This window comes from Alligator mississippiensis, chromosome 3 (assembly GCF_030867095.1).
Source record: "Alligator mississippiensis isolate rAllMis1 chromosome 3, rAllMis1, whole genome shotgun sequence".
Lineage (NCBI taxonomy): Eukaryota > Metazoa > Chordata > Crocodylia > Alligatoridae > Alligator > Alligator mississippiensis.
Genome location: NC_081826.1, coordinates 112,612,288 through 112,635,981, shown reverse-complemented (window position 1 = coordinate 112,635,981; position 23,694 = coordinate 112,612,288). Strand labels below are relative to the sequence as shown.

The 23,694-nt window shown below is 42.5% G+C and overlaps 1 protein-coding gene across 4 annotated transcripts in view; it reads right to left on the bottom strand.

Annotated features, from left to right (window-relative positions):
• Positions 1-13,698: 13,698 nt before the first annotated feature.
• Positions 13,699-23,694, bottom strand: part of ATP9B (ATPase phospholipid transporting 9B (putative)) — a 343,595-nt gene continuing 333,599 nt past the window's right edge. For 3 of the 4 annotated variants that reach the window (XM_059724300.1, XM_006258252.4, XM_059724301.1), the window contains 2 exons: positions 18,764-18,796; positions 13,699-15,487 (listed from right to left, as the gene is read on the bottom strand). In XM_059724300.1, the coding sequence (XP_059580283.1) occupies positions 15,351-15,487; positions 18,764-18,796 (170 nt within the window). In that variant the 3' untranslated portion in view covers positions 13,699-15,350. The remainder of the gene's footprint in view (positions 15,488-18,763; positions 18,797-23,694) is intronic. The other variant, XM_006258251.4, reaches the window with a different exon arrangement.

Genomic DNA, 23,694 nt, shown 5'->3' with positions numbered 1-23,694 from the left:
ACCCCACACACACACTTCCATATGCAAGGACCCATTCACATTTCATAGATTTCAGATTGATATTCCACTGACACCAGTTGGGTCCAGACACACCCTGGACATTGGGAAGCTCAGGTTGTGCACGTGTGTGGGTGGTATGGCAGCAATCATCAGGTGGTGGCAGGGCTATTAATCACATGAATGTTAATGGTGGAGCTATTGAACTTCCACTCCTGAATATATCCAAGAAACCATAAAAGATGCAGACAGGTAGTTAAACTGGCACCAGCCCAAGGAAACCAGCCATCCAATGAAGGCAAGGAAATCACCGATTAAATAATAAAACCCTTCTCCATAGTGCTGTGTAAATATTGCCAGAAAGATAAATGTCAAGCAAAGCCCAGGAGGAGTCTGCAGGTCTAAAATTAACAGGTTTAAAGTTTTTAAAGATAACAATTTGCTTCCTTGCAAGAGACAGGCACAATTTCCTTCCTCCAGTTCATTCAAATGCAGTTTCCAGGGTCATCTTCCTCACTTGTTGTTCTGATTGCTTGCATCACTCCCCACTCTGAGTCCCTTCATTAGCAACTATTTTTAATCTGTTTTTTTCATCTTGCCTTCACTTTCGAAGCTCTTCAGAATTTTGCCCCTTTCCTTGCTTGTGCCCATTTGTCTTTTATCATCCCACCAACTCCAGGTTTGACCATCTGTTTATCAGCTGTTCACATACTGTGCCTCTGAATCCCTTAATGAAAGTGGAACATGTCTCTCTCTCTCTGCCTCTCTCTTTGAATAATCTGCAAAACTATTTTTCCCTTTATGCCCCTTCTCAGGTCCTGTCTCTGCTCCTACCTTAGTCCTCCTTTTTAATTTCCTGCCTGTTTCTTATGCTCATTTGCCTGCAAAAGAGCGTCTTTCACTGTAGTTGTGCAGTGATCAATGACTAAGGCCTTCACACACCGATGCAACACAAATCAACACAAATGCTGGACAGTATTTTCAGAAGTGATTACTGATTTCCTATGTCCACCTCAAGGCACTGAGAGAGGGCTGAGTTTGAGGGCTGCCATTCCACTTTTACTGAACATGAAACATTGTCTAGAGGCAGACCCACTCTCTTCATCCCAAGATGGGGGCATCCTAAATAACTAGTCACTTTTGAAATGCTGTTTCAATGCTAAAGGTAAAGTTTGGAGGAGAGAAACATGAACCTGTCACTTTCTCCAGCCTACCCACCTGGTACTTAACAAATGCTCCACATTTTAGAGCATTAATTTCTTATTAAGAGTTGTCTGAAATGATGCCATCAGGCTTCTTTCTATCTTTATGAACCTGGTCCCACCAATTTCCTTTCCCTTAGGTGCTGAAAAGACCTCACATCTCTTGAGACTTAAAGGACTGCTGAAATAGGGAAAAAAGGAGGGAGGCACCAGAAAAGGCAAAGCAGAAGAGATGGGGAAGCCTGCAACTTGACTGAAGAGAATGGTGGATAACAGGTGGGAGCCACAGAGAGGCCTTTGCCTGTTACCTTTTTCCACAGAATTGTGGGAGGGTACTTCACCCCGAGTTTCTCTCTCAGAGGGAGCATCTACATGAGACGCTTACTGAGGAGTTGTCCATGTAGTTTCACAGTACAGCATCTTCATCTACATAGAATCATAGCAAATTACGGTTGGAAGGGACCTCAGGAGGTCATCTAGTCCAACCTCCTGCTCAAAGCAGGACCAGTCTCAACGGGATAATCCCAGCCAAGGCTCTGTCTAGCCCAGTCTTAAAAACCTCCAAGGATGGAGAGTCCACAACCTCTCTGGGTAACCTGTCCCAGTGTTTTACTACCCTCCTAGCGAGAAAATTCTTCCTAAATATCTAACCTAAAGTTACCTTGATGCAACTTGAGATCATTGCTCCTTGTTCTGTCATCTACCACCACTGAGAACAGTCTAGCTCCATCCTCTTTCAAACCCCGCTTCAGGTAGTTGAAGGCTGCTATTAAATCCTCTCTGAGTCTTCTCTTCTCTAGACTAAATAACCCTAGTTTCCTCAGCCTCTCCTCATAAGTCAAATGCCTCATCCCCCTCACCATTGTTGTTTTCCTCTGCTGGACTCTCCAATTGTCCACATCCTTTCTGTAGTGGGGGGCCCAAAACTGAACACAGTACTCTAAATGAGGCCTCACCAGTGCTGAATAGAGGGGAATAATCACTTCCCTTGGCCTGCTGGCAACACTCCTACCAATGCACCCCAGTATGCTGTAGCCTTTTTGGCAACGAGGGCACACTGCTGGCTCATATTCAGTTTACTGTCCACTGTAACCCCCAGGTCCTTTTCTGCAGAGCTGCTGCCCAGCCAGTCAGCCCCCAGCCTGTACCTGTGCATGGGATTATTCTGTCCTAAGTGCAGGACTTTGCACTTATTGAACTTCATGAGATTTCTTTCAGCCCAATTCTCCAATTTGTCTAGGTCACTGAATCCTACTGCTACTCTTTAGTGTATCTACTAGGAGTGCACTGATAAAGATTTTCTTGGCTGATACCAATAGTTAATTATTAACCAGCCATATCAGCTGATACCCATCCAATAGCTGATTTACAGGAATGCAGCCCGGCAGCTTGGAGAGCAGCTGGTAAGTCTGTAGGGGGGAAGCGGTATGGGGGAGGAAAGATCAAGGCCACCATGGTGAGGGAGGAAGTGGGGCAGAAGCAAGCCAGGGCAGTGAATGTGAGCCCGGAGCAGGGTGGAGCTGTGGGGAGAGGGGGGACGTGGGAGGCTATAACCAACCCCAAATTCCTCATAGACCCCTGTAGCCACCACTCCCAGCACCGCCACCACTGCCTGCCCCACGCAGCTGAGCCTGCCCACCCCCATGCGTCCTGAGCACCAACCTGGGTCAGCCCCCCTGTCGGGGAGAGGCTGGTGCATCCCCTGGTCTCAAGTCCACAGCAGACAGCCTGCCTCCATCCTGTACACAAATCTGGGGGAGCGAATGCCCTCTATACATCCCCGGAGATAGTCGCAGTGGTGGGGAGCTGCCCTCCCCCCCACCCCTTGTTCCGCCCTTTCGTACACTGAGCGTCCCCTGGATGAGTTGTCTGTGGCTCCACCCTGTGCCCCACCTTAGGATAGCATTCAGTGCCCTAGCTGGGCAGCACCTGCACCTGCCCCACTCCCTTCCTCACCATGGGGGCCTTGATCTGCCTCCCCCATGGCCCTTCCCCCCCACAGACCTCCCAGCAGGAGGCTGCTCTCCAAGCTGCCAGGCTACATTACTGGTTGCATGCAGCCTGTATCAAAAGCCTTGCTAAAATTGAGGTAGACAACATCTACTGGTCTCCCTGCATCCACAGACCCAGCCATTTCATCATAGAAGGCAATCAGGTTGGTCAGGCATGACTTGCCCTTGGTGAATCCATGCTAACTGTTTCTAACCACTTTCTTCTCCTCCAAGTGTTTAGAAATGGATTCCTTGAGGACCTGCTCCATGATTTTTCTGGGGACTGAGGTGAGGCTGATCAGTCTGTAGTTCACTGGATCCTTCTTTTTCCCTTTGTTAAATATGGGCACAATGTTTGCCTTTTTCCAATCATCTGGGACCTCTCCCAATCGCCATGAGTTTTTGAAGATGATAGCCAGTGGCTCTGCGATCACATTAGCCAACTCCCTCAGCACCCTTGGGTGCATCCCGTATGGCCCCAAATGTCCAGCTTTTCTAAATAGTTCCTAACCTGTTCTTTCACCACTGTTGGCTGCTCCCCTCCTTCCCAAACTGTGCTGCCTGGTGCAGTAGTCTGGGAGCTGACCTTGCCTGTGAAGCCTGAAGTAAAAAAGGCATGGAGTATTTCAGCCTTTTCTGCATCATCTGTCCCCATTCAGTAAGAGACCCACACTTTCCCTGATCTTTCTCTTGTTGCTGACATACTTGTAGAAACCCTTCTTGTTACCCTTCACGTCCCTTGCTAGCTGCAACTCCAATTGTGCTAATACATGTGTAGAGCTATTATGCCAGAGTAAACTAATTAACTTTGCCATAGGTTAGTACTGCACAATACAAGTACTATCCTATGGCAGAGTTATTTACTCTGCGTGTAGATGGTGATTGGAGCTGGCTGAGGCACAAGGGTGCTACAGTGCAGGGCTGCCTGCCAGCTAGCCCCCCATTATAGCTCTCTCATTCCCCAGCCAGCCTCTTCACAGCATGTTGAGCTGGGTCAGCAGCCCTTGGCTGGCAGGCTGACCCCCTGGGCTGTCTGCCAGCCAGGGCTGCACCACCCTGGCTCAACGTGCTGCCATCCCAGGTACACTTTTAAGCACTGCACCCTGGAGTAATAAACTCTGGTGCACTCGTGCTGGTGTTTATTACATTACATTACACTAATTTCACATGTAGATGTGCCCAGAGACACTGAAGGAGCAGAGTGTGTCAAGGTCAGTGCCACTAAGGGGAGGTCAGGCTGCTCAGGGTGGCTCAGTCACTCATGTCATATGATTGCCAGATGACTATGTCTTTTATGGAACTACTTCGTGTTTCTTCTGCTTTTAACCAGAAGAAAAATCCAACTGTTGCACTACAGTCACCGTTACTGACCCACCCGCAGATATGACTTCGCTTGAGTCAGCCATGTCCCGATCAGCAGTCCACCAGTTCAAGGAGAACAAGGTTTTTCAAATTTGCTCATAATCCCATCCCCCCTTCCAAATACAGCCCTGGAGAGTAGGAGTAAATGAAAGGATACATTCGTAGCTACGCTCTGCACCAAGCTTTTTTGGTGATATCTCTTAGGTATATATACTGTCCTTCCTTCCGGTCTAGGGAAGAAACAAGTACAGCCTAAGGTAAACAGCAGATAAAGCAATGGATTATGTTAACTCCCTAAAAGGAAACATGTACTAAAGGGAGTGGAGGAAGCACCATGAATCTCTGGAAATGTTTCCTGTGGAGGTACTGCACCTGCAGAGTGCCACAGTACATGTCCTATACCCATACGATTGACTTTCCTTTCAGAAACCTTCCTCAAATTCTCCAGTAGTGAATTCCACAACTAATTGTGCTCATGTGTCTTTAGTAGCAGAATTAGATACTTCTGTGTCAAAAAGAGAGACTCACACTACTGAGTACTAGATCAGTGACTGGCTGGCTCTGCATTACAGCTGAGGTATAACCTCTTTCTCCCCAAGCTCACCTGCCATTTTCAAGTAATTGCTTTTGGACAGATGGTAAGCTAGTGGTGTGCTTATGTGACTAGCTCCTTGGCTTTACTCCCATTCCCTGACAAAAGAAATCTACTTCTGGCTAAATATAGAGAGCTTATTTTTCTCTGTCCTGCTGCCATTCCAGCACTGCAACTCAGTTTACATGGGCTTTGATTATTTTTTTAGCAGTGCAAGGTTTTCAACCAGAGGCTACTACACCCATGTCTGTCAACCCAAACATGCTTTCTTGTATGCCAAACATTTGAGGACAAATTTGTGCAATTATTGTTCAAAGGGAAAGCACACATGGAATAATAGCACATTCTACAACAGGGAAACATTTGCAGGATTTCTATTTAGTACTTCTGTTTTATCATTAAGCTGAAGCCTATCCCACCTGCAATCTAGGATCATGCTAGAAATTGTCTGTGCATATGGTTATAACTTTGGGGCAGATTTATTACCAAGGTTAGCCAAAAATATGAACCTATTTTCAATTTCTGTTTTGTACCTAAATGTTTGAAAGAAACCCACTTTTAACATTTCTGGTTATTTCTATTTCTTTAATATTAAGAAACACGGGTAGCCTTAAAATTAGAATGCAATTTCTTTTAAAAATTAAACCGACAGGTGTTTTAAAATTGCTTTTCCTTCCCAAGATCTCAGTTCTAGTATTACCAGTTTTTTCTGCAAGAGCTGATGGCATCACGAACACACCCATCTTATAAAGAAAGACCAGAGGAACAGAATATTGATGACAAGGCTCAGTAGCTAAGGTAAAGAGGAAATAATATTTTCCCTATTTTAAAATGTATTTATTGTTCATAAAGTAAGTTACAACAAATCATACTTTTAATTTAATCCCTGGACCCACCTCTCCTGAACTTCAGTGCCTTTTTCTGTAAAGCCTACAAATGGGCAGATGGTTCAAATTTTTATCTTAATATTGCATCTCTCTCTGTACCAAAAATGATTGGTATAGCAGACTTGCAGCCAACCAAACCCATGTGGCAAAATGCTCCAGAAGTCTGGGGTCCCCAGATGCAAACCATTTTAAACACCCAGTACAAGTTCTTATCCTTTACATGATGATTTGAAAACATTTCATTGTAGAAAAAAATTATGCTTCAAACTGTCATGCCCCTCCAAGTATTCAGATGGAAATCAGTAGTGAGTGGAAGGGAGCCTGTGTGATAAGGTTTCTGTTCCATTAGAACAGCATCGTCTCAGACCTGTTAGTGTGACCCTTCTTCTGTGACAGTCTCTCAGGCAGGGCTTGCCTTCTGCAGCTGGAACTGAATGTTACAATCAGCTGGGCTGAAGGAAAATGGTAGCATTTGATTTGCAACTTGGAAAGACTCCCACCAGTGGGTGCTAAGCTTTTCTTTCCCTGCTTCCTGTTCTCTAAGCACCCTACCCTGACCACACACACTGAACCCAGCAGAGAAGCCTAGGTGGTTGCCATGGCCAGGGCAGTTCTGGGGAGAGGAGGGAGGACAGCAACTAGTGTGGGTTTGGGAATTAGAAGGGGTATGGCACAGCACCTTTGGTGTCTGCCATTTTAAGAGGCTTGAGTAGGCTGTGGAGCAGCCAGCAGGTGCAGTGAGGCCTAATGAGGTGGTCACATGACTGCAAGAGGGCTCCTGGATTGGAAGAAGATCTGGGCAGCCTCAGTAGAAGCCTAGGCCCTAGGAGCTAAGCTGGTAGTTGCAACTGGAGAGCTGAAGAATGAACATCTCCCAGCTGGAGCTGTTGCTCTCAGAACAGCCTGGAGGTCAAGGGAAGGAACTATGGGGATGGAGGAGGTGCCTGGTCCTGGGGCATTACCTAAAACTACACCTTGCTGGGGTTGGAAGGTGTGGTGGGGCTTTGGTGGGGTGGACCCCAGGAAATACCACACCAGTGCCTCCCTAGTGAATGGTGAGTATGGGGTACCGTATAGTCTCAGTTGCCATGACCTGGTGGGTTACCACATAGAGGGGACAGGTGAGGGGTCCAGGCATGTAATCAAACACCTGAGGCCCAAGGGGCATAAGGCCTAGTAGCCCCAGTGAGGGGGTGGTATAGTGGCCCCAGTGAAAGGCCGTGTGAGAAATCAGTAGGCTGCATAGAGTAGGGTTCACATGGGGGCCTGAAGGACTGCGCATGGGCTGTATAGAGTAGGGTCTGTATGGGGGCCCCGAAAGACTGTGCATAGGCCAGCCTAAGATATAGTGAGCCCAGTGAGGGTGGAAGAGCAGGCTCAGGAGGGGGCTGGAGGAACTATGTGGTACACTGTTTGGAGGACCCCAAGAAGGTGGACTTTTATGGGAAAGTGAGGCCAAACAGCTCAAGAACCTACCCATAAAAAACCTCAACTGGTCTATGCTGGGGCCAGGGCCAGAGTGCCCACTATGATGGACGATCAGAGGCTAGAGGCCAGGAGTCCTGATTGGCCTAGAGGCGAGGCCAGGGCCTATGAGGCCAAAGGTCCCAAAGGAGGCCACTGCCAAGAGGGAAAAAGGGCCTAGGGAGTTTTGCAGCCCAGAATGAGGATGGGGATTAGACTGCCTGAGGAGGAGGGATCCAGGCTAGGGTCTGAACAGCAGGAGGGCACATAGTGGGGCCAGAGCCATAGTGTTGCCACCTGTGTGGCATGGGAGTTGTTGTAGGGATGGTATAGAGCTGTGTTATGTGCTTGGCATTGGGCTATAAATGGGCAACCTCCCACCTCATAAACAACTATTTCTTAGATATATCAAAGGCATGGCAGGAAAGACAGGTGGGAAGACTGCCCGAGACAGGTGGGCAGGCCAGCGATTAGACTGGCCTCATGATGGCCCCCTGTCATAGTGTGGAATGGAACTGGGAAACAGGGAGCTATTGAGAGGACTGGATCTGAGGAACCATTGGTGGGAAAGGGGCATTTGGAAATCCTTGCAGAAAAATAAAAGCAAGAGTTGCTATGGAGAGCAGACACCAATAGGGGAACAGAATGCAGGTGACAGAACAAATACAGGTGATAAGCTAATGGCATGACAGCCAATCTGGAGATACAACACAATTCATAAAATCATGACACATAGGAGCTATCCAAACTGTAGTACCCTCCCTGCCATGTTCACCTTTCATGCAGTTGTACTTACTTCAGAGACCTTGCCATGTTGAATGAGGAGGTTACAGGGCGCTGCTGTAGAGGAACCTCCTCACAGCAGAATGCTGCAGTTCAGCTTCCCCTGCTGCCCTGATGTATGTAGCACATCATGGATGAGCATCTCATCACAGCAAGTCCAGGGTTTTCCTCCAGATAGGATGACTGTTGCTGCTGATGTCCTGTACACATCCCTTCTTTTCCACACTGGGAAGCCCAATCTTCGTATCAAACATCCAACACAAATTAGGGGGAAAGTTAATCATTTGTCAACAGACCTGTAAGGCAACTGACCATGGATTTCCTAAATACCACCTGGGGCCGACTTCGTAAGAACAAGCTCATATTTGGATTAGGAGCAAAATGTAACAACACACAAAAAGACCCTGGGATACTAAAATGTGCATATAATAGAGCAGTGATTCTCAAGCAGGGTGTTGTGCAAACACCTACACAATTTACAAGATAAATCCAGAGATTTCACATAAGAGTTTGGAAAAAAAACAACTTTCTGACCTGTTGTGGGCTTTCTGAATTCTTTGCAGTAGACAAATTGCTCTATTGTTTGGAGTGGAAGCTAAGAGCTGGCATTGTCTGAGGGGTGCCTTGAGTCTAAAAAGGCTAAGAACTAGTGTTATACAGAAATAACAGAAAATGATTCTACAAGCAACATTTTCAATGGCTTATTTTATATATTGCTTGCTTAAAGTTATTGCAACATCATAACAGCAGCCTTCTCTAGCACAGCTTTCAGGTAGAACGGCAAAAACAATACTACAGTTGCTGCTTGCTACTGGAAGAACAGCAATTGAGGCACAAATATTTGTAATGCTTAGCAAGTAACAAAACCCACCAATCTTCTTTTCTGGAGTGATAATAGGTGGTTTCTATTATTTGCATAGCAGTTTAGCCTCCAGGCTCCACATTCTCAAGCCCCATTCCCTTCCTAAAAGATGGGGAGTTTTAGTGTCACAGATTGTGCCCTGGAGAGGTGGCATCTGAACTGGGAAGGGGGGTGGCAGTGCTCAGCTACATATTTGAACAGGCTCAGGAACAGAAGTAGCTGTAGAATTTGGGAATATATAACAACTGCAGTGCTTTCTATCATTATTCTGTTGCAGGCACCAGTTTGTATTGCCTCTCCTGTAAAATATCTTGATTGAAACTATGTTTTTGGTCGATAGAGTAGCAAATAGGTCTTTGAATACAATTTCTTATTTGAGGAGGATTTCATTGGCAATTGGCTGAGCAAATTCCCACTCACAATAACAGCTGTGAACCCTGCTGAGGGCATCTGTTGGATAGTTAATACTTGTTGGGAAGTATCTCACTTTGAGTGCGTTTTGTTTACAAAAAAAATTCCTATGCTTTTTAACACAATGTTAAAGATATTGTACCTCCTGTTTGTTTACATATAATGTTCGATCTGTGTTGTCTGTGTTCACTCGTACTGATTTTCTTCCCTGCAGGGGGCTAAAGTATTGAAGGGCTTTTTTTTTTTGATTGTCTTCAAGTTTCAATTGAGTTATAATAATACCAGCCTAGATACAAAAAGGTTATTACACAGAGTGCTGCACAGGGAATATTGGCCCGATTCGCTTTTTTTTAACGACACCAGTGTAAGAGAAGGAGAAATTCCACTGGAGTTTCACCATTGCTGTTAAATCTTGCATACACAGGGGGATAATCAGGACCTATCTGTCCATGAAGAGTTTCTGCACCAGCCACATTAAAAGAACAGTTGCATCCTTTGCAGCAGGGGTGTCAAACTCACTTGGCCCTACAGGCTGGATGACTGCACAGGGTTGATGCTGTGGGCTGGATTAGGCCCAAAGACCCCCTTGGTGCACATGGCATTTCCTTCAGCAGGTCTAGGACTTAACAGGAAGCAGCCTGGCATCTCAGGTGTTTGGTTGCTGCTGTAGGAACAAGCCGTGGTGATGCTGGGGCTCCACTACTGCATGCCTCACCCAGGTGCTTGACCACTGTGGGAATGTTCCCTGTCACAGCCAGAGCTGAGGCAAAAATCTGTGGACTGGATGACCTGGGTTTGTGGGCTGAATCTGGCCATGTGCTAGATGTTTGACATCCCTGCCTTACAGTATGTGTAGTTCTTAAAAATGCAGGATTCACACAAAATCCTCTCTTGGTGCATGTGCACCTTCCTCACATTTAAGATGGACTACTTTGGCCTGTGGTGTTCTTTAGAGTCATGCCCATGTCCCAGGGAACCTTGAATAACTGCCTTGATGGCATAACATACAGCATGGGTGCAGCCATCGCACTCCCTTTGTTATTAAAGAATTTTAGAGGAACAGGACTCAGTAGAGAGAGAGAGAGAGAGAGAGAGAAAGGAAGCAGGTTGACAGATCTGTGTGGACAGTATCTTGAAAAACTATGGTTAGGAAGGGGTGTAAGTAACCACTCTTTCTTCAAGTGATTGCCTACAGAGATTCCCCTCTTGGTGACTAACAGCAGCCATCTGGGGCATGAAGTAGAATATTGGAATCCCATTAAATTAATGACTACTGCACAGCCTTACCAAATCCAAATCCAGACAGCCCATCCAATCCAAAAGCCTCTGCTAAACAAAAGCATCTTGTAAATTTGAGGGACAAGTTCCATTTAACTGCCTTACAGACTTCTGATATACAGAACTTCTGAAACACTAAGGGCCTGACATCTCTCTTTTCCTTCCAGCTGATGTAGCGGTTGCTAGTAAATGTAATCTTCACTGAAAGGCAGTATATGGCTCAAAGGGCAGTCAGCAACCTTGATCATAATTACAGTATATGGACCCCAAGGAGGAGATGGCTCCCAAACTGGGGAAAAAAACCACACATGAGGCTCTTTGGGCATATTCTGCCACTGTAGGTCAAGAAAATGCAGTATGGTCCCAGACTGGGAAGCAAGGCACAGATAATGCTGCTAGATGGAAGAAAGAGCCTGATTGTTTTTTTTAGGTGAAGCAAACAGTCCAAAATATGATGCAGCGTACACAATAAGGTTTCATTTCTCAGCTAACAGATAGTAGGATGGAACTACAGGATGGTTAATCGCACTCTGCCTTTATGTGGAGAGGGGCATGAGGACTACTAGGGCATGGGTCTGCCTCCAGTGGACATTGCTGACCATATGAATTTAAGCTCATGCTCCCATGGTGTGTGCGCACCAAGGTGGACAACCATTCACACAACAGGGCTTTTAGGAAAGAAGCAACATCGATGAAAAGTAAAGGGCACTTGTCTAACTATATATGGTAATCACCTAAGTTGGAATTTGGAAGTACTGTGTGGCTAACACCTGTATTCTTCCAAAATACCAGTATGCTACAGAAAGGTTAATGGGAAGTCTGCAGCATTTTGATTTTACCTTCCATGTGAAAGCTGACCACTATGGTAAACAAACATCCTCCTGTTGGGATATTGGTTTAGTATGGTGAGAGAAAAAGTTGTATTATGGTTATTTTGCACAACACATACTTTCTGAAGCATCTGTTTTGTCCTTTCAATTCCCTCATCCAAATATGAGTAGGACCACTGGGTCTGTCATGATTACAGACCAAGTAGCAGTGTAGTCTGGACATGCATTATTTTGATATTGTACCCATACAGCTATGCCCCCACACACCTTCCAATTTTGAAATAATTTAGTAGCAATGTTTTCAGAAATACATCACCAATCCATGTAAAGCATAATTTTTATCATATTTGATGCAACAAATAATGAAGGAAAAGTAAACATTTATTTTACAGTGATAAAAACTACTGTGCCTAAGGGGGTATAACTGGCCAAGTGAAGGCTGAAGTTTGTGCTCACATATGCTGGTATAACTCCAGAGATTTATCCCTGCTTTGTATGGATATAAACTGACTACAGACAGATTCTCAGGACATTTTTTATTTGCTCACATACCAAACATGTTACTAGTTTGTTCTGTTTTCAGATCCTTGTGCTTGAATCTGGTGTAGTTTTAAAATTATTTAATCTGTTTTGGAATCGGAGAATATGGAGCTTCTTCACTTGCCTTCTATTAAATTTCACAATAGACTAAACCTCGTCTTACTGAAACATTGTAATGGTGGGGCCCTGAGTTGCATATTGATATTGTATCCTGTATAATACAGCTGTGATAATATAGACTTCCTTGTAAAATTGAGTACTTTGTAAACAAACTGCTACTGAATAACATACGTGAGTACAAAACTTGCTTTTTTACTCGCATCACATAGCCAAATTATAGTGTTATTCCTAAAGGGCTTTGAGGAAGGTGCAGCTAAGTTGGATGGTTCCGTGTAGCATGTAGGAACAACTACTTGCTGAAAGCATTTTTAAAAGGCATCTATCAAGGCTTTGTTATACATCCTGAAAAATGGTGTACTTCAGACACACTGCTACTACTTCTGATGTAGACCTCAGAATAGAACAGATCCAAAGAGGCTTAAGGGTTAGGGTACCTACATTGTGAAAAACCTCACCATACTGCGGATAAAATTAGGTTGTGTGTTAACTGTTTGGATATTAAATATTTTCTGGTAGCCAGTGACTGTTAAAAAATTAAATTAAACCGAGAAACCTCTACTCTGGAATGGAACTGTTTTGTATCACATGAAACCCCAGTGTTGGCAGGTCATCATGTTGGTAGCAAAGCACTGTGAAATGATCAGCAACTTCAGTTTATTTTGAACACATTTCGGTCTACTATATTTGGTCTAGATAATGCTTTAGGGCCATGTATATGATTCTGTACATTGCTACTATCACACTAACCTCACAGTTTTAAGGTTCAAGATTTTTAATATATACATATATACACACAGAATACAATCATACCTACATGGATATAATTTAGCTCATACATAGCTGTATTAAGGTAATGTTATTTCTTGCATGTTGTCAGATTTAGGATTTTATCTTCTTGCCTCAACATTGGTGAGCGTATGCAGGTGTAAGATGATCAGTCACTTACAAATTTTTTCTTACCTAGTGAATTATAAATTATGGTTATTCACTGACAATAAAAGGTCACCATCATAGTTTAACAATGGTAGTACACTGCTAACTACTCTATGCTAATACCGTGTTGATTAATTCAGAATCTTTATCATACCCATTGGGCCAAAATAAATTTGGCACTTCATTTCAAGAAAGGTGAAAGTAAACTAAATCAGCAACAAAAAATGACCATAGGGCTAAACTAACTGAAAACATAAATTAACAGAGTAATCTTGGCAAACTTCACATAAAAGGAGGAAAGGTTTTTGCTAGTATAAAAGAACAGTGACATCTTGTGGGGATAGAGAGAAATAGTTGTTCATAAGGTCACAGCAAACTAGTCTGATGATAATGTTTGTGCACTGAAAATAATCACTCCTACAAAAGTTTAATACATATACCATAAATAGTGTTTGGTAGAAATTAGGCTTTATTGCTCTTACAAAGAAGAATTAAAGGTCAAAAAAAATAAGAAGCAGGTAACTGGTAAAAAAAATTTCTCAAAACAAAACAAATGGAGTGTAGTGCAGTTGAAATAGCTCTGCAACAGCTTTGTTTTCTGAAAGTGGTTAGATTGTTAATCATTGCAAAAGTTTCACTCATACAACATTGTAATAAATGATTTAAGGGACATGTCAGACACAAGGAATTATGTCAAAAAGACATATAGTCAAACAAAAAATATCTGTGATAAAAATGACATCAATATAAAGTGTTTTAAAAAATGTACAAATAAATATCATTTTAATAAAGAAGTATGGATAATCATGCTTTTTCTTTCAGTAGATGATGGACCATGCCAAATAATCTGTCATATGTATTGCATAAAAATCAATTTTTTCTACCACAATGGGAAATAAAATAACAGATAGCCTGCATCCCAATACAGTACATATGGTTCGGACCTTCATATTGTATTAGAAGAGTGAATATCACTTTCTGGGCCAGATCTTCAGCTGGCATAAGGAGTCATAGGTCCAGGGAAGAACCATGACAATTTAAAGCAGACAAGGAAGATCTTGCCTCAGTTCTTTTGTAACTAACAATCTGGATTATAAAAACATAAACATTACATCTTGAAAAATGATATATTTTCCTACCATAACATAAAATGTTCATCTCATTTCATTTTACCTGAGTAACCTAAGTAAACAGATTACAAGGCAATTTAAACATATTCGCTAATACAAGGTTTATAGGACTTCTGATATATAGAAATGCACCTTGACACTATCTATTTGCAGTTTTACAAATACAAAATGGCTAGGAATTTTTAAAACATATTTACTGAACAGCAATGTCTTTGATGTTCTGTACAAATCAGTAGGTGCAATGGAATTATGTACAGGAATTTTTACAGATTTTGTGCAACTTGGCTTTCATGTGCATTTAAAGAACTGCTGTCAATATCACAGAATTCACATATCTGTTAATATTTACCAGTGCCAGGAATGGAGATCACAGAAAAGAGGACAACAGCTCCTAAAGTAATACTGTGCTATGAAGACATCTGTACATAATTCAAATAGTGCATATTATCAATGTTTGATGACGAGTATTATATAGCAGCAAATACAGACAATGGCATTTACAGATTCTAGGTTTGTGGTATTGTATTTAAATAGGAATGAATATTTGTATATATAAACATCAAGGAAAGAACTGGAATTTGTTGGGAAATAATGTAATACTAAGCTTTCAGTTCAACTTGCAGAAGATTAGTGCAGTAGAAAAAATCCTTTACAACAGAAACAAAACCATTCAGAAGCATTGTCAACTCAAAGGTTAATTCGGTTTATTTCATAACTGTAGCAACTGAAAGTTAAAGAAAAAACAACATGAAAATGAAGATTAGTTATATTTGATGGTAAAGTGTACTTCCCTACAAGTACCTGTCAGATTCCCTCCTTTTTTGTGCTCTGTTCACTCCACTTTTCTTTTATTTGTTTGTTTTTGTTTCTTTAACATTTGACATATTTGCTCTCATTGAAGCACAAGGAGTCTGCTTAAGCAATTCTCAGTGCCTTGGTGGAAAAAAACTGTAGGAACATAGTCATTTTTACGAGGTAAGCTTGGAGTAACTTGGAGGAGAAAATTTACGCTTCAAGTACTTGAGTATGTAAAGTGGAAGACAGCTTACAACAGTGATTGCTGACACTTTCCACAGGAAGGTCACAGTTGTGATAAAGGCAACATCTGTGGAAATAAAAATAAATTATAAGATGATAACACAGATTGCTGGGACTTCCACATTGCAAAGTAAATATATATTTTAAAATTGTTATCCTGTTTTACTATTTAAGACCTTACTATAAAGAAACATACTGTCTATATTTGAGAAAGACTTTTTAAAATTTTTGAGTTTTCATTTAGTTTTTGATAATGCAGATTAATCAATTATGGACAGCAATAACTATTTTAGAATCTCTCTGATGCTGAGTAAAATCACTGAAGCAGCATAAAGCATACGGAGTGGGGACAGAATCTCACCTGAAAAATTGTATATTGACAATATAAAAAGCTGTAGGTTCTTGCTTAGTTTTTTTTTTTTTTTTTTTTTACTGATACTGATAATATTTTTTGCTATTGATGCATACTTGGTATTTCCATTCAGTGTTGCTTGGATTTAGAACATACTTATGCTAAGATTTCAACTCCCTCATCCATTTGTTAGGACAAGTTTCTCATTTTTCTTTTGAACTTAGAATGCTTTCCTCAGAAATAATATAATTCACATACAAAAACTGTAATATAAAATATTTTGCAGCTTTCCCTTCCATTTTAAGATTGCTTAAATATTTAATTTGATATGAAATAGGCATATGTACACACAATATTCCTTTTAGTTTGGTGGCAGAAATTCACAATAGGCACAGCATTTACTTTTATTGCTAGGGGTGCAGCAATAGAGATTTTGGAGGCTGAAACCGGTAGCTGATTTTTAAGGAGGCGTATCTGCTGATATGGATCCGATTTCCAATATAGAGTCTGGCAGCTTGAAGAGCTGTGTACAGCGGTATGTTTGTTGTGGTGGAAGGGGAGGGAGGGGGGGAGGGAAAGGGTCTGGGGGGAGGGGGGCAGATCAAGGCCCCTGCAGAGAGGGAGGAGTGGGGCTGTGGCTGGGGCAGGCACTGTTCAGCCAGGGTGGGGTGGGGTATGGGATGGAGCCGCAGCTCCTCTGGGGGGTCGCAGGGAGGAGGGATAGCCCCTGCTGGTGCGTGCACCCTAGGAGGGCACAGGGGCAGGGCTGTGTGCCCCCAGATCTGCATGGGGGGAGGTGGTTGCCACTGCAGGCTGGGGCCTTGGGTTGGGGAGGTGGGGGATTGTTGCTGGCTGGCAATGGTGGTGCTGGGAGGGAGCTATGGCAGGGGCTGCAGCCACCCCAAAATTCACCATAGCCCCCCCCCCCCCCAACATCACCACCCTCTGTCCTGAGCGCAGCCCTAGGCTCTACACATACACCAGAAAGAGCCCAGTGCCACCCTGCCCTCAGCTTGCAGCGGCAGCCCGCCCTGCCCCTATCCGGGGGCACATGCCCACTCTCCCCAGTGCCCTCCTGGGGTGTGTGCAGTGGCAGGAGCTGTCCCTCCCTGCCCACAAACCCCAGACAAGCTGTGGCTCCATCCCGTGCCCTGCCCCGCCCCGTCTGGTCTAGGCAGCCCCAGCCCCACTCCCTCCCTCACTGTGGGGGAGCACTGATCTGCGCCCCCATGCCCCTTCCATCCCTCTTCCCCTTCTACCACAACAGACTTACCAGGTGCACATAGCTTTTCAAGCTGCCAGGCTGTGCTCTTCGCTGCCTACATGCTGTGCTGCTGTTGTGTGCATGCATGGGCATTTAATCGGCCAAATTATTGGCAACATCAGGCCGATTTCCGATATAGTCAATTTTCTTTATATTGGTGCCAATGCGATATCAGATCTATGTATTGGTGCACCTCTAGTTATTGCCATGAGCAGCAATCCAAGCCTTTTTTGTGATGTACGGAGAAATGTTGGTGGTAGAAATAAAGATCAAGTCAGAAGAATCAAATTATTCTGGTTCTTCATTGTAATTATTTGAAGACACAGGGTGACTCACATTATTTTTATTAAATTAGCAAGTCTAGACACTTCAATTCTTTTTTTAATATTCTGTATTGGCTAGAACAGGAGGTTGCAACATATGACCGGCAGAGCTACTTCAAGGCTTTGCCTGTCCCTGTATACCAGGGATGGGCAATTATTTGGGTTGGAGGGCCACTTAAAGAATTTTGGTGAGCTGTTGCGGGCTGTGTGCTCATGCAAACACACACACACACATACACACACACATGCTCCCTGCAGCTGGGCCAAGAATGGTGCAAGAGCCACAGCAGAAATGAAAGCATAATCCTACCTGGGCTGTAGCGTTTTATCTCTGCTCTTTCCTGTCTCTCTCCCTGTGCTTCCCAGCTTGGCTGACACTGGCTGGCAGGAACATGGCTAAGTGTTGTACTGTGCCAGGGGCAGGGCCATGGCATTCTCAGCCCCCATGGAGCCAGGTTGGAGGGGGCTAAGGTGGGGGTTTAGTTCCTTCCTTCATCCGCCCCCCTTGCTGCACAGTGCTGGACAGGTGGACAGGGCTCTGGGCTCTGCTGGCACTGTAGGGGATGCTGGGTGGAAGCAGCCCTGCCCATCTGGCACCGCTGGGTCAGACTCCATTTCTCAATATGCTGGGCAGTGCCAGGAGGGTGGGCTGGCTTGCTTCCATCCAGGGTCCACTGCAGCACCAGGAGAAGCTGGAGCTGGAGCCGCCACCCTCAGGCCTGTCAACTGAGTCTATTTGGCCTGCAGACTGATGATGGCTCTAGCCTCTGCTGGTGCTGTGGGCTGAACATAATCAACTGTGGGGCTGGATATGGCCCGCAGACCAAATTTTGCCTATCTCTGCTGTACATACACCAGGGCTGAGCAGCACGAAACTGCCCTGGGGCCAGGGAGCTGAAAGCTGTGCATCTCCCTAAGCCCCCTTCCTCTTCCCCAAGGCTGTGGTGTGAGCACAGCTTCAGCCAGAAAGGAGTTATGCTGGGGCAGCAGGAGCAGTATGAAAGCAACTTCCAGCTCCTTAGCCCTGGCACAACTTCCTTCTGGCTGGAATCTGTGCTTCTGCTGCATCTGGGGAACAGGGGGCTGGGTGAAGCTGAAGGGTAGCTGTGCCAGGGCTGGGGAGCTGGATGCTGTTTCCATGCTGCTACCACTCCTCCCCAACCCCTGCCCTCTGCCCCCCACCAAATCATTTCAAATATAGAAATTATCATGATTGATTTTTTAACCCAAGAAAAGGCCACAAAACCTTTGGCAAATATGTTCCTATTCATATACATAATGTGTAAGTGAGCATACTTAAGAAACCAGGGTTTTCTTGTACATATACACTTGAAATAGCAATGCCTTTTAGTGAGATTTTCTTCATGAAATTTTTTTCTTAAAGGAAACTGTAATTCCACCTACCTAAGAAAGCTCCAAAAGACACTCTGCCTATACCTGTTTAAAAAAGAGCAAATAAGAGAGAAAAGGACAGATTTATAGAAATAAAACAGGAAACTAGAAAAGAGCAACTATACTAAAAGAAATATGAGAGAGATCATAAATATATGATTAGTGGTGTTAATAGGAGGACTGCTTCCTGCAACTGTCATTCAAAACAGTCATTACCAGTGAGATGCTGCATGATGGAGCCAAATATTTTGGGTCTTTCTAATTATACTAGGTTATGTCTTATTACTTGGAGAAGTTCAATATGTCTGTTCAAAAGACATAATAAAAGAATAATGTTGCTTTAGTTAAAAGTTCTTGTTCGTATAAACAAATGGAGGAGAACATCGTTTATGTGCATATATTAAGTCAAATCCAGCACTATCAGACTGGATTGTCTTCCCCAGGTATATAAATTAGTCTAACCGTGGGCTGAATGGGCTTCACTGTCTTAATTCACACTTGTTTCAGGAATGTCAAGTTAGCTACCAACAAATACCCTGAAAGTTTCCAAACTTTGACAGATAAAGATAGTTTGACAGGTAAAGTGAAAGTAATGTATTGAATTGGTGTGGTAAAACAAGAAATGTGCGTGTATATTCAGACTAATCAGTGAACAACATACAGTGCAATATATCCCACAAGTCTTTATTAAAGCCTGTGAACTGATATTACTGAACCATTTTTAATACTCAGCTGAATATAAGTTCCCTACAAAATATATGGAATACTAATGTAAAGTTATCTAGACGCAAAAGTCACATAACTGTTTACTTATCAACTAAGTTGCTTCCATTTGATCAGCAAATATTTCAATATTAAGTGACCACACCTTTAGGAGTCCTACTGAGAAACACGAAGGTCCTTACACTTTTGGTTGGTGTACAGTTGCAATACCTATTTTGTGTAAGACACTGGCCATCACCAGCCAAAAAGAGTATTTATGTTTCTTAAATATTTATGTTTATTAATTGTTTTGATCTGGAAGAAAATCATTTTAGCATGCCATACACAATGGATGAACTGGATGCTGGACTAAGAACAGCAAAGCAGCTGGACTTGAAGACATATGCACAAAGCAGATAAAACCCTTGATCCCACAATCAAATTATGGGTATAATGCCATTTTTAACAATTGTTCATCAACCCTTAGAATACCTACATTAAGGTGACAGGCCCATTTAATAGCTCTATTAAAGCCAGGAAAGGATGCATCTGGCCCAGAGAACTTTAGGCCAGTGTCACTTCTGTGCCATCTTTACAAACTTCACAAATTCCTTATTCTCAATCACCTTTCACCTCCTATCAAACAACATCTAATAACAGAACAAGCTGGATTCAGACCAGGAAAATCCTGCAAGAGCCAAATACTAAACATCATACAGCATACAGAAGATGGGTCTGAGAAAGGGATAACAGGTGCTGTGTTTGTAGACTTATTAGCGGCATATGACACAGTCACCGACTGAAACCTGCTTGCCAAAGTCTACAATATGATGTACGACTACCATCTAGTGTAGCTCATGCAATCTCTTTTGGAAAATATACATTTTTACATGGAACTGTGTAAGAAACGGAGCCTCTGGAAATGGCCTCCCACAGGGTAGTGTACTAGCATCAATCCTTTTTAACATATATACCAATGACCAAACCATGTAGAGTAATACAAGGAGCTTCATATATGCTGATGATCTATGCATCACATCACAAGAGAAAAACTTTATCACTATTGAGACCAGACTGACATGTGCACTGAGCAACCTCCCAGATTACTACAGTAAGAACCAGCTTTGTACCATCCCAACCAAGATGCAGGTCACAGCTTTTCACGTATGCCACAGAGAAGCCAAGCAGAAATTACACATTATCTGGGATGGAATCTCACTGACTAATCACCTAAACCCCATGTATGTGGGGGTTACAGTGGACTGAACACTTATGTTCAAAGCACACGTAGAGAAGATGAAAGGGAAAGTTAGCACCCACAACAACATCCTTTAAAAACTGTTCACCTCAAAGCAGGGAGTGAACCTAGCTACATTATGAACCACTGCTGTTGCCTTGTGTTACTACACTGCAGAGTATGCATGTCCAGTATGAGAATGATCAGTCGATGCCGAGAAAACAGACCCAGTTCTAAACAACAGCTGTTGTGACATACCAGGATGTCTAAAGTCAACATCAAAGGATAGCATGTGCTTACTGGCTGGTATTGCACAACCTGATACCTAATGGCTTAAAGTATGAAAGAGTTTTGTTGCGCTATTGAATACGATGGCTGACAGGGCATGACTGAGGTTATGGAAGGAAAGATTATGTGCAATCAGGTGTTCTGAAATGGACCCGGAACCCCAGGAGGACCTTCCAAGAGAGGTAGATCTACACTGGCCACCATGGTGATGCCTAGATTGCCTGTGTGTGCAAAGTGGAAGATCAAAACCAAACATGATCAAATGGAACTACTCTAATGACATGAATATATGCGAGTACGGTGAAGTGCATTCTATCAAATATCGCTGTCTACCATCAGCTCAGAAACAAAACAAAGAGAAAGCCCAATCAGGGAAGAGCCAGAAGAATTCAGAACTGAAGACCAATATTGCAAAATTGATATGCTCATGGCAACATCATTAAAATGCAACTCTCTTGAGCTATGGTGAGAAACTGGAATACCCACCACAGCGGACAGTCACACAAGCTATTACATAACATATGTGTATAGTGGCTAAAAGAGAACATTTGGAATTTGAGAGAGAGAAAGAAAAGGAGATATTTCTAATAAAGGTACTCCTCACTTAACATCGTTCCAGTTAATGTTGTTTTGTTATTACGTTGCTGACCTATTAGAGAACATACTCTTTTAAAGTTGTGCAATGTTCAGTTATAACATTGTTTGGCTGGTAGATAACTACTGTGACATAATGGGATTCACTTAACATCATTTTGCTTAAAGTCACATTTTTCAAGACCGTAACTATGAGGTTAAGCGAGGAGTAGCTGTACTTACAATCTGCCAGTTAATACTTAAGCATAAGAATGCTTAAGAAAGACTTCATTTCTGAAAAAAATGGCAGTTTTTACTCAATAGATATTACTTGCATGAATTCATTCCTAGCTATAGACTATCTGATGTCAGACAAATACTGACAAACATTTTTAGTGATTTTTACTCCTTTTTGTACTGAAGGGCCTGCAGAATAGAGATGGGGGAGCTGGATTCTATTCCTCTTGTATTATCCTCACCAGAATTATTTTCTTAATGTCCATTCTACTGGTGGCTGAACAGCAGAAATACCACTGAGGGATAATTTAAGTTAAGCACAGTTGAAGGAAAGAGTCCATCTAGAGTCTCAGATCCCAGGCAAAGCTTGTGAAATTCCATTTAAAAAATGTATACTCCTTGACTCCCTTTGCCATGCAAATTGAGTATTTTTCTCAAACAGTCAAATTTCAAAGAAATGTACTTCAAATATTACCATGTGCACTTTAATAACAAAGTATGCCTTGTACAGCAGGGTGATGTACAAAGCATTTTCCTAGATGTATTAGTAGGACCTTGAGACAAAACTAAGGCACGCTATAATTTAAGAGAAACAAAACTAAGCCTGACCTACCTCTGAAACTATCTGCTGCAAAGGATTTTACAACAAAACTACCTGTCTTACATGCTAATCCATCTAGTTTAGCTCTGTACTTTAATGCTTTATTTAGCTTTAATGCTCTTGGATGGATCTAAGGAGACCTCACTCGGTCTGGTTTCTTCCAGGAATAAAGATAATAAAACCTTCAGCTCCATGCAAGGTCCAAAATTTGGCAACCTCAAAAAACTATCTATAACTTTAAAAATACACATGCAAAATGCTGCCTTACTGCACTAGTCTTATTTTAAGAGGCTAGCTGATTTAGATTGCAAATAAAATAATTAATATTGTCTTAGTCTGGAGTGAGAATATGACTGCAAATACTTTAGGGTAGGGACTTCTGTATGTGGAAAATGCTTAGAGTAAGTGGCACTGTACTCCAAACACCACTGCTATCAGTCATTACAACATACTGTGATTAAGAAACATCCACTGCAGGTCATATCTAAGCTGAACAGGCAGATATCTTTCCTTTATCAGACATTAGCTAATGATAATATTCCTGAGGAAATTTTGCTAACTATAAAGGAACATTTTTTTAAAACAATACTTGAAAAATATTTTAAAAAGTCTCTTTTGGAATGGTATCTGCCACCTTATCAAATACACTTGAATATTAATTACTGAACATTAACATGCATTTCATCTACCTATAGAAAAATCTCATATGGAAACATGAAATCAACTTCCATCTCTCAAAATTTTCAAGAGCAGGTTAGATAGACATTTGGGATGATTTAGTAAAGGATGATTTTGCCTTGAGCAGGAGGATGGACTAGATGATCTGGTCCCTTCCAGTCCTATTTTCCTATGATCTTAAGTTGCTAATACTTTATTTATCATTGCAGAACTGTTTTTATCTTACAGAAATAAAAATATTCAAATATCCAAAAGCTGTTTTAAATCTGCCTTATAAAGCTTTGAAAGCTGGTGCTTTTAAGGATGTTTTTTATTAAACTGCATACAATTTCAGTACTGTCCATCTAACAACTTAAAGGCAAGGAAGAATGCTTTGCATTTGAAAACTTGTCTAACTTTATCCCAACTATATAGTTGGACCAATAAAAGTTATCACCCTAAGAAATCCTTGCCTGTCGTATAATTCCTGGACCATCATGGCTAGAACATCACTCTAACTTTAATGATTCAAAGCTGATTCAAGATGACAGCAGCTTGTATCATCTTTGAAATGAAGCACAATGAGAAAAAGCATGTGCACACCGAGTAAAAGGTTGTATAGATAAACTATGTAAAAAATCTGCTACA